We start from the raw sequence: 10556 nt of genomic DNA, 5'->3' as shown, positions 1-10556 counted from the left end.
AATTCGTACGATATTTCAGCTTTTATTAGTTCCTTTGTTCTACAGTTCATTACTACAATCATTAACCGTTACAATACAATTCAATCATTAAACATAGTTTACAGTACGCGAGCGTCTAGTAGTAAAAGATTTCTGGTGAAAAAAGAAAAAATAACTACAGCTCCGGCCACAAGCCATAAGCATATGGTGATGATGATGATGATGATGGGAGGAGAGGATAAATATCTGGAATTACGCGCTCACTTCTACTCATCCTGCCGATAGTCGCCATACTTTTCCAAATCAAAGATCAGTGTTTGCGACACCAGACACTCGGCCGGATACGGACAGATGCCGATCAGCACGTCCGCGTGGCAGTAGAATTCTTCCTTCAACGAAATCACGATCGTTTGCAGGTTGGTCGTCTTCTCCCGAATGTACGATGCCACCTTGCCGATGTTCGTGTTGTCCAGGGCCGCATCGATCTCGTCCAGCACGAAGAACGGTGCCGGCTGGAAGCTGTGTATGGCAAACAGCAGGGCAAGGGCGGCGATCGTCTTCTCTCCACCGCTGAGATTGCTCATCGGCTGGAACCGCTTGCCGGGTGCCACGCAGTTGTAGTTAATACCGTCCAGGTACGGTTCCTCCGGATTGTCCGGGCCCAGGTACGCTTGGGCCGCTTCGTTCCGCGACAGCTGCTTGTAGATCGCGTCGATCGCGTCGGAGATGTGGTTGCAGCAGTTCGTGAACAGTGTGCAACGCTCGTTCTTCACCTTCTCGAAGGCTGCCTTCGCCTTCTTCGCCTTTTTGCGTGCCGCCTCAAACTCTTCGTTCGTCGACTGGATCTTCTCGGTGACGCGGTCCAGCTTCTGCATCGCCTTCATGTTCGGCGTCTGTATCTTCTCCAGCGTGTCCAGCTTGGACTGCAGCTCCTTCGCCAGCGAGTCGCCGCTCTTCTTGATCTGGTCCGGATCGGACAGGTTCTTCAGATGGTGCTCGAGCTTGCTGTAGTCGATCTCGATGCGGCTTTCCCGCTCGTACGCCGACCCACCATCGGCCGCATATTCCCCCCCACCCTGCCCACCGGCACCCTGCCCGCCGCCCTGTCCCTGCTGCTGCTGGCCGATGTCGTCCATCGAACCCTGCAGCAGCGGAATCTCGATCGATTCCATCTTCGCCTGCATCAGTATGGTTTGTCGCTTGCTTTTCATCGACTCGATTCTGCTCTCGATGTTCGCTATGCTCTGGTGGATGGCGGCCAGCTCCTTTGCCAGTGCCTGCACCTCCCGCCTAGCCTTCGCCATCTCCTCCTCCATCTGATCGACGAGCGTCTTGTGGGCGGCCTTCTCCTGCTTCATCAGCTCGATCTTTTCCTTGTCCTTCTCGATCTCCTGCCGCTGGCGGGCTTCGGCCTGCTTGAACGTTTCCAACGAATCTTCATCATCCTGCACGGCACGCTCCCAGCGCTGCACGTTTTTAGACGTGTCCTTCGACCGCTCAAACTCCAGATTATTGTTGATCCGGTCGATCTGCTGCTCAAACTCGGCCCGCTTTTTCGCCCGCTCCTGCTGCAGCACCAGCTCACGCTCCTCGAACTGGCGGATGTTAGCGACGCCGATGCGGGCACAAAACTCGGCATACACGTCGTCCTCCACGTTGTTCATGCTTTCCTTGATGTCCTGTATCTTCATGTCGCGCTGCTGCATTCGTCGCTCGATTTCGCTTATCTTCGGCCCAATCTGATCGAGCTCGCGGGTGAAATCCTCCAGCTGCCGATCGTACTCGTTGATGTTTTTCTTCGACGTCTCCAGATCGTTCATGCTGTACTTGAGCCGATTTTCCAGCCCCCGGATCTGGCTCTCCACCGTCGTCAGTTCGCCCTGGCGGCGGGTCTTCTTCATCACCTCCTTCAGCTCCTCGGTAATCTTTTCCTTCTGCAGCTTCAGCTGTGCCATGTGCTTCTCGTCCCAGCGCTTTGCCTTCCGGGCGAGATCGTGGCTACCGCCCGAGATGATGCCCGACTTTTGGTAGAACGTCCCGTCCAGTGCCAACGCATCGTACCGGCTGCGGTCGATTTCGTACGCCACCTTCATCGCATCGTCGGGCGTTTCGCAAACCAACGCATTGTTGGTGGCAAACAGCACGGCCGGTTCGATTTCCGGTGGGCTGAATTTCAACACATCGTAAATGAGCTTCACATTGCGCGGTTCCTCAATGTTCCTGTGGTGGGTGAGTGGAAGGTGTAGACAAAAAAATCCATTAATAGTAAGCAGAATACCATTTTTCTAAAAAAAAAATCATTCAAATTCAAACAACCATCAACGCAATGCAACACGCAAGCTGCGGCGCTTATGCACCAACGTACGCAAGACCATTTGAAATCATTCTCTTCTGTCTCTTTCTCGCTTGCTCGTGCTCGCTCGCTCTATCTCGATTGACGTTCCGCGCTGTCATATTGACAGTTTTCGCTCGGTGATGACAAAATGAAAAATATTTAGCATAGCCAAAGCGTAACTACACCAAAAAACCAGCGTACAACGTTAAATGAGCGCGATAAAACAATCGCACGGCCATTAAATCGTACCGTAACGTGTGATTCTATCTGCCCCCCGTCGTGTTTAATGTGCGCTTAGCCGTGGTACTGGTACGGTTTCGACGTTGTTTTTCTCAACGCTCAGCTGGCCGCTCGTCGGCCATCCTCGCCCACCGATACCATCCTAGTGGGCACGACGCACAGGATTTGCTGGATTTGTGCAAAGGGAATAACAAAATCCGCTTCAAGCGCACTAAAAAGCTCCCTGCTCCACCATGTCCAGAGAACATAGCAGAATGAACAGCGTTTTGCCGCCGTTCGTCACGACGATCGATATCAACGAAATCGAACAGATTGCCGTACGTGAGAGGCCAGCAGACCACAACAACAACATTGGCGCGGCTGCAGTGCTTGCCACCTAGGTTTAATGCATTTCCTCCTCCTCCTTTCCTTGTTTTGTAGACCGTCGGCAAAGGTTCCTACGGCACAGTGATAAAAGCAAAATGGAGAAACAAATACGTCGCCGTGAAGTACATGGAGGTGCTGACCGAGCAGGCATTTACGGCGGAGGTGAGCCATCTTTCCCGTGTGGCACATCCGAACATAATCGAGCTGTACGGTGCCTGTACGGAGAAACCCAACTTCTGTCTCGTGATGGAGTACGCGGACGGTGGTTCCCTGCACAAGGTCCTGCACAGCAGACCCCGGCCCGTCTATACGGCGGCACATGCGATGAGTTGGGCGAGACAGTGCGCCGAGGTAAGTACGCATCATCCACACAAACACGCACAAACACACAGAATGTCTATGCCCAAACACCGACTGACCGGAATTGATTGCAGGGCGTCGCATATCTGCACGACATGACTCCCCGGCCCATGATTCACCGTGATCTGAAACCACCGAACCTGCTGCTAGTGAACAACGGAACCGTGCTGAAGATATGCGACTTTGGCACGGTCACCGACAAGTCGACGCTGATGACGAACAACAAGGGCAGTGCGGCCTGGATGGCGCCGGAAGTGTTTGAGGGTTCGTCCTACACGGAAAAGTGTGACGTGTTCAGCTGGGGCATCATCCTGTGGGAGGTGATAGCGCGGGAGCAGCCGTTCAAGCACATCGACACCTCGTACGCGATCATGTGGCGCGTGCATCAGGGCAGCCGGCCGCCCCTGATCGACCACTGCCCGAAGCCGATCGAGCAGCTGATGGTCCGCTGCTGGGACAAGGATCCGATCAGCCGACCGTCGATGAAGGAGGTGGTGAACGTCATGAACGCGCTGTGCAAGCTGTTTCCCGGCGAAAATGAACCCATCGGTAACGAATTCCTGCCCGAGGATGAGGTACTAGTACTACGCATAAACGATATGCGTTGCAATTTTGTTTGTCCTTCTTTCGAGAGTACAGTTTCTAACATGCCTGCGCATTAATGTGGCTTTTTCCAGGACGACTCGTACGGGATGGCGTACCCGATCGAAAGCAATGTGTCCGAAGCCATGGACAATGGAATCGACACAAACAGCAGCCATGGCACGATCACGAATAAAAACACGGTGCAGCGGTTACTGGACATGCCTAGGGATAGTCCGCTACGAAATGTGCCATCGAATGTTCTACTGCAGCCGCTTCACGTTGATGTTAATCCGGTAAATAGAGTTGCATTTTTTTTTAATTTTTTTATGGCGGGTGAATTTTAATGTCCCCTTCTTCCTCGTTGCAGTTTGACCAACCAATGGAACTGGAAAGCGGTGCACTATACCCAGGTATGTGAAAGCTAACAAATTCAAAGCGCCCAGGTTGCTATGACGAGCAATAAGAAGTTTCAACTAACACACACAAAAAGAAAAGAAATGTTTGGTAAACAACACTACACATTTGCAAGGTACTTCCATCAACAATGGGAATCAGTTCGAAGCTGTGCTGAAGCTGCATAGCAAACCACAAAGCAGTGACGTAAACACATATCTTTTTCTCTCTTTAGTATGTGTTTACATACACACGCAACAGGAAAGAATAACTTTACCGTTTTGCGTCTAAAGCGCACCCTCGCTCACCGGTGCGTGAGCGGTGCTCTTATACTACTTTTTCTCCGCTGTTCACTCAGCGCAAGACGTGCACGTGCTGCCACCACTTGCTACCACAAAAGACCCCGCAAAAATAATGCTGCCTATGCGCAGCCAGCTTTGCGCATTGGTCGTTGCCCTTAGGAAAAGGTAGCGCGTGATATTTTATAAGGGGTATGCCAACAATATGCGTTCTGACCCCGTGTGTGTGTGTGTGTCTTGTTTGATGATTGTATATTAGCTAGGCACACATTTTCATTCGGCGTGACTCACGCACGGTGAATTCCACACCCCATCTCTGCGGAGCTTGCGGCGGCTGCCGCACAAATGTGCGCCAAGGAAGAAAAAAAGAAGGAAAACGACGATATGTGGCCACCGGGGCCTGCCGATGGGGCAAGGGCAAACCCAGGGGCAGTTGAAAAACAAAACGCGCCAGAAACTGACGAGCGGGAAAAAAGGTGAAGAGAGAGAGAGAGAGAGAGAGAGAGAGAGAGAGAGAGAGAGAGAGAGAGAGAGAGAGAGAGAGAGAGAGAGGATGGGGAGTGTGGTGTATGTGTGTAATACAAGCTGCGGAAAAATTACTCATACCTATTTTTAGCTGGATGTAATTTATTTTTTGTTTTCAACTATATGAAGAAAAGAGCGTCGTAACACCATCGCGCCGGCATGTGCATGCTCTCTTCGCTAGTCTGCCGTGTTCGGCCGACGTTGCGTTTGAAAAAGGGAGCGCGCGCGAAGGGTTTGGGATCGGGACGCGGACGCGGACCAGCTGCAAACCATCCCGAGATTGATGCGCAAAGATCGCGCTCTCCGTACAGAAGTGTTGAGTTGGCAGCGAATAATGAGGGATTTTCCGATTTGCTGATATTTATATTTTCCCTCCGGCTGGTTCGGCTGTGTTTTACGCGTGAAGGAAGGGCGGGTCGAGGGAAATAGTGTTCCATATTGGTACACTACTTTGCAAACGGTCCGCAGAGTTCGCACCCATACACATCTAATGAGGCGCGAGTGACCAACCGATAGAAAAGTCATTTAGCCCGGTCACTGCCATTTTCCCGAGTGGCCGCCACTACCAAAATATGAGTAAGTTTTGGTGCACGTCAGGCGGGTGGTTACACTACTACAGTTAACTGCCAGCTGCTTTCCTTCCTGGGGTTGGTCTGCACACCTACTCCCACCCAGCATAATCCCTTCGGCGGCATTAATGGTGGTGCCCCCACCCCTGCCGCATGGTGTTTCGAGACTTGGTGGTCGCTTTCCAACGATTCATTTCCTTGTTGAAGGAAGTTCCGTGTGAGATACTACTCATGCGCTCAAAATTTCCACGAAATGACGAGGCCCGTTCAAACAACCGCTCTCCTTCTCTCTCGCTCTCCCAGTGTTTTTTTCCCTTTCATTCTCTCTCTCTCTATCTCTCCCTTTTTCATTTAGCTCGGGAAAACGTGGGAGCAGACAAGCACGAGATTTTCCCACAGTGTGTCACTAGCTTTGCTTGATCATGTTCCACACCGTGCCCGTTACTTGCTTAAGCTGCGCGCGTATTATTCTTTCAGTTCGAAACAGTGCAAGAAACGACCAAAAATTGAACCGATCGAAAGGGCTCGAAAGAATATCGACCATTTGAGTGTGTGTGTTTGTGTTTGTGTGTGCGTGTGTTTGATTGTGTGTATCTGTAGGAACGCACACCTCTGTTCGTAATTGGAAGCAAATATTCCTTTTGGAACAGTGACATTATAAGCATAGCCCACTACGACTGTGTCATTTTAGAGGGAGAGGGATCCTATCACTCTTTTGCGAAACTGTGCTGAAGCACATTGGCTAAGTTGGTTCAACGATCTAGGAGTTTCGAATTAAAATCCGATCAGCGGTGAACGAAAGGAGGGAGTGTGGCGGGTAGGGGCCGAAGAACGGGGGCTTCAAAACGAACGCAACGACAAATGTTGCTCTGAACAACCACCCAAGGGCAGAGAAGCTGTATTCGTCACGATTAATCATCATCCATCTGACACCGAGACAGAGAAGCGCTGTTCCGAACCTCGCTCGCTCTGTTAACACATCACGCCGTTGTTTATTATTTCTCTGTAATGTACTGCGCAACGGAAAAAAGGATTTTGTGCTGAGATTTTGGTCCGGCGGCACACAGCTTTGGGGCTGTAAGTGAACGGGGGAAAAAACATAACGAGCAGAATGAGCGCGCACCCCCGTCAACACGCCACTACGCTCGTACGCTGATGGTACGCGGCAAGGATAGGCAGGCAGTGAGAGTGAACGAGCGAGCCAAGCGGCCACGGGGAGAGCAAGTGCCAGCAAACGATAATAATTTAAATATACATACATAAAAGCGTATCAAAACAGTAGCATCGGGAGTGCTGCTTAGGTGTAACATAGTTAGGTGCTTTGGTGCGTTCTGCTCATACAAACACCGTCGTGCTGTGGTGAAAGTGGAACGTATGTTTGGTTCATATAAGTTAGGAACAAAGTAACCAGGATCAAGGATGTGCGACAGCGTTACTTCCACGGTCATTTCGTCTTCTAGCGCTACTACCAACACGCTTCAAAGCTGTTGGATTGTATACAGTACGTATCTAAAGCACCACTAAGGATGAAGTGATGGTGATGGAGGGCAGGAGAGGTCGGGGAGTTTTATTTCCGAGCCATGTGTTCATGCTTCACAAGGACGCAACCATCGGGTTTGAAGGGGGGTTAATACGTAAATAATAGCGAAACATAACGTAACGTCAACGATGCGTCCATGTCAGACTCTGTTGTCACACACTTTCTCTCTCTCTCTCTCTCTCTCTCTCTCCCTTTTCCAACCTTTCCCACAGCCAACAGCCAAGGGACGGAAGGACTAACCGTCACAAAATGTACCAACGCCCCCATGGATAGCGTTAGCAGTATAAACAGTTCGATCACATTCAACAGTACAACCGGTCCAGGCATCGCGGCACATCACGATCCGGCCAGGCCCACGATGCCGCCAAATGTCCCACGGCCCCTTGCCGATGGAGGGGAGTGCATTAAGGCGGAGCAGCAGCAGCAGGAGGAGGAGGAGGAGGATGAGGAAGAGAACCGAGAAGGCATTGTTGTTGGCGGTGGACGGAGCAGCTCGAAACAGAACGAAGCCGCCCTGGGAGACACACTGTACAGTATTTTAGATCCAAACCTAAGACCCCTAACGCCCGTACCGAACAATCCGCTCTCGGAGCAGATACACAACGAGCATAAGCTGTTGGTGCAAAAGTATTTTGAGGTAATTCGATCGGTCGGTTGATTGCTCCCTCCCACGAGTGTCCGTCGTGTCGTGTATGTCAACGTGCGGCTACTAATGCAAGAACCCTTTGTCCACTTTTTCTTTTACAGTTTGAAACGCAAATAGTCACCAGCATGGCGCAAAGGGAAATGCTTCAAAACAATATGCTACCGGAGGAGTTGCAGCTCAAGAAGGCCTACATTAAGCGGCTAGAGGAGCGGGTAAGGAACGGGCTGGCTCCCTCACATTCAAGGATCAGTGTGGCACTGGTATTATTATGTTTGCTTTCTTCATCTTCACCCGCAGGAAGCATTGCTGAAGTTTAAAGCGAACCTGCAGAAACAGCTGAACGATAAGAATCGGCAGCAGCAGGCGAGACAGCAGCAGCAACATCCACCACCACTGCACCGGCAGGAATCGGACTCGGAATGGGTAATAATACAGCCAGCGGACTCCAGACCAAAGACAGACAATCACAACTGATTTCACAGACTACTAGACCTTAAGCATTTTAGGCTAGAGACAATAAACTTTGTGTGAAAAAAAGAAGCAAAGAAACGTGTGTTCCAGGGGGTACGCGTGTGTGTGGTGTGTTGCCGCATCGTAAAAGTAAACGAACTTACCTGAGCCGTTCCTTGAGCGGTTTCTTCTGTAGATAGTCAAGCGGCAGGAACGTTTCCACGTCCAGCATTTTCTCCTTCAGTATCTGAATGCAGCGGCGGGCCGTCTTTTCCGTGTCCACGATGATGGCCTCCATGTACTTGCCGAGCACCTTCGTTACCGCGACGTTGTAGCGCTTGTGCGTCGGCTGACACATGTTGATCATGCGGTCGTACACGCCCGGCACCTCCAGTTTGAACAGCTCGACCACCTCCTGCTTCTTCTTCCGGCGTGCGTCCTCGTGCTTGTCGATCTTGGCGTCGCCGAGCTGCTCGCGCACATTGTCCAGCTCGGACTGCAGCTCGTGGATGCGCTCCTTGGACGTGCCCACGTCCTGGCTCAGCTCCGCCTTGATGCGCTTCTGCTCCTCCAGCCCCAGCCGGCTGGTTTTGATATGGTCGATCAACTTTTCCTGCCGCTTCAGCGCTTCGTTCTTCTCCGACTCGATCTTCTTATAGTTCTCCTCGATCTGGGCCTTTTTGTTAATCTCGCTGTCCAGCCGATCCTGGTCGGACTTTTGCTCGCGGTTCACCGAATCAAGATGGATCAGATACTTGCTGGACGTCGCGTCGGCCTTCTGCTTCAGCCGGTCGTACTCCTGCACCAGATCGCGCTCCAGGTGCACGTTGCTGCCGCGCTTCTTCGATTCACCCGCGACCTCGTTTTCGAACGCCGCCCGCTTCACCTCCACCTCCTGCAGCTCGTCCACCAGCTTCTTGATGTCGGCCTGGTGCGCTTCGTCCGCCCGGCGGGCCTGCTCGAGCGTTTTCAGCGCACCGTCCAGCTTCTTCTGCGTGTGCGCCACCTTTTCCTTCGCCTTAATGAACATCGGGTGCCGTTTGCTCATCTCCGCCTCGACTTCGCGAATTTCCTGCTCCTTCTTCGCCATTTCGCGCGTCATCTTGCCCACCTCCTTCTTCTTCTCCTTCAGCACCTCGTCCGCCTCCTCCTTGCGCTTCTCGATGATGTTCAGCTCCTGCTGCTTGCTGATTTGGTCCTCCTTCAGGCGCTTCGCTTCCTTCTCGTTGTGGTACAGCTTGAACAGCTGGAAGTGTACCTGCTTCTCGCTGCACTCCTGCTTCAGGCTCGCGTACCGGTCGGCTTCCTGCTTTTCCAGCCGGGCCTCCTTCCGCTCCGCCGCAATGCCACGCTTTTTCTGGTACGTGAATTGCGTTTCCTCTTCGGCCATCTGCATCTCGTGCTTGAGCCGGTTGTAGTCTTCCTTCAGCAGACCCGACCCGCTGATCTCCTCGAACAGGGCCGTCCGTTCTTTCGCATTTTTTATCGCAATCGTTTCCACCGCCCCTTGGAAGACGAGGAAATTTTTCGCCTTCACATTGATGCCGATTTTCTCCAGCTCGGCCAGATAGTGCTGGGGCGACACGACGGACCCGTTGATGCGATACTCGGACGACGCGTTGATGACGGAGCGCTGGAACGTTTTCTCCACCTCACCCTCCGCCTCGGTCTTGATGATGAATCGTGCCATCACGGACGCCCGGTTCGAGATGGGTCGCCCGATCGAGGCGCCGTTGATGAGCTCGGTCAGCTTCCGCACGCGGAGGCTGCTGGTTTTCTCACCCATCACAAAGCTGATGGCATCCATGAAGTTGGACTTTCCTGCAAACGAAGTGCGGTACGGTGTGTTTATTGTGTGGAGTTCGTCTTTTTTTTTTCGCTCTCCTTTGCACTCACCAGATCCATTGGGGCCGATTACGGCGGAAAATCGCTTCAGCGGTCCAATCGTAGTGCGACCCCGGTAGGACTTGAAGTTTTCCACCTCGATACACTGCAGAAATGCAGACATTTTACCGCCACTCATCGTGCTCCTTCGTTCGAGTGTTTTACCACACGTCGCTGGGCATGCACGGATAATTCTTTTCACACATAAATCGGCTGGCGAGTGGAACAAAATCCGCCCCAAACTTTGCGCTCCTCCCGCACAGAGCCAAACGTAGCCAAAGTTGTTTGCGTCAATATGGCGCCCCAAATTCTGTACCAAACTGCGCGACTGCTACGACTGACAGTTACTGCTCGAATAATGCCAAAACAACGGCTGCTCGAATTC

General features: G+C 52.1%; 2 protein-coding genes across 2 annotated transcripts; one reads left to right on the top strand and one right to left on the bottom strand.

Moving 5' to 3' along the window:
- Positions 1-6: 6 nt before the first annotated feature.
- LOC121590590 (structural maintenance of chromosomes protein 1A) lies at positions 7-10507 on the bottom strand. Its single transcript, XM_041910395.1, has 3 exons — positions 10184-10507; positions 8452-10108; positions 7-2199 (listed from the first exon to the last, which is right to left on the bottom strand). The coding sequence occupies exons 1-3, from the start codon at positions 10308-10310 to the stop codon at positions 246-248; spliced, it is 3738 nt and encodes a 1245-aa protein (XP_041766329.1). The 5' UTR covers positions 10311-10507; the 3' UTR covers positions 7-245.
- Positions 2389-8394, top strand: LOC121590591 (mitogen-activated protein kinase kinase kinase 7). The gene is made up of 8 exons (XM_041910396.1): positions 2389-2871; positions 2975-3271; positions 3355-3855; positions 3958-4158; positions 4233-4275; positions 7404-7828; positions 7939-8049; positions 8135-8394. The coding sequence occupies exons 1-8, from the start codon at positions 2788-2790 to the stop codon at positions 8309-8311; spliced, it is 1839 nt and encodes a 612-aa protein (XP_041766330.1). The 5' UTR covers positions 2389-2787; the 3' UTR covers positions 8312-8394.
- Positions 10508-10556: the final 49 nt, after the last annotated feature.

The sequence above is a fragment of the Anopheles merus genome, chromosome 2R, assembly GCF_017562075.2.
Source record: "Anopheles merus strain MAF chromosome 2R, AmerM5.1, whole genome shotgun sequence".
Taxonomy (NCBI): Eukaryota; Metazoa; Arthropoda; class Insecta; order Diptera; family Culicidae; genus Anopheles; species Anopheles merus.
Note: the sequence above shows the minus strand (reverse complement) of the source record. Positions and strands in the feature narration are given on the sequence as shown.

Coding starts and splice junctions, on each gene's coding strand:
- LOC121590591 (XM_041910396.1), top strand. CDS start 2,788: ATGTCCAGAGAACATAGCAGAATGAACAGCGTTTTGCCGCCGTTCGTC. Junction 3,856..3,957: donor AATTCCTGCCCGAGGATGAG/GTACTAGTACTA, acceptor GGCTTTTTCCAG/GACGACTCGTACGGGATGGC. Junction 4,159..4,232: donor TTCACGTTGATGTTAATCCG/GTAAATAGAGTT, acceptor TCCTCGTTGCAG/TTTGACCAACCAATGGAACT.
- LOC121590590 (XM_041910395.1), bottom strand. CDS start 10,310: ATGAGTGGCGGTAAAATGTCTGCATTTCTGCAGTGTATCGAGGTGGAA. Junction 10,109..10,183: donor AATCGGCCCCAATGGATCTG/GTGAGTGCAAAG, acceptor CTTCGTTTGCAG/GAAAGTCCAACTTCATGGAT. Junction 2,200..8,451: donor CCGCTCAAGGAACGGCTCAG/GTAAGTTCGTTT, acceptor CACCCACCACAG/GAACATTGAGGAACCGCGCA.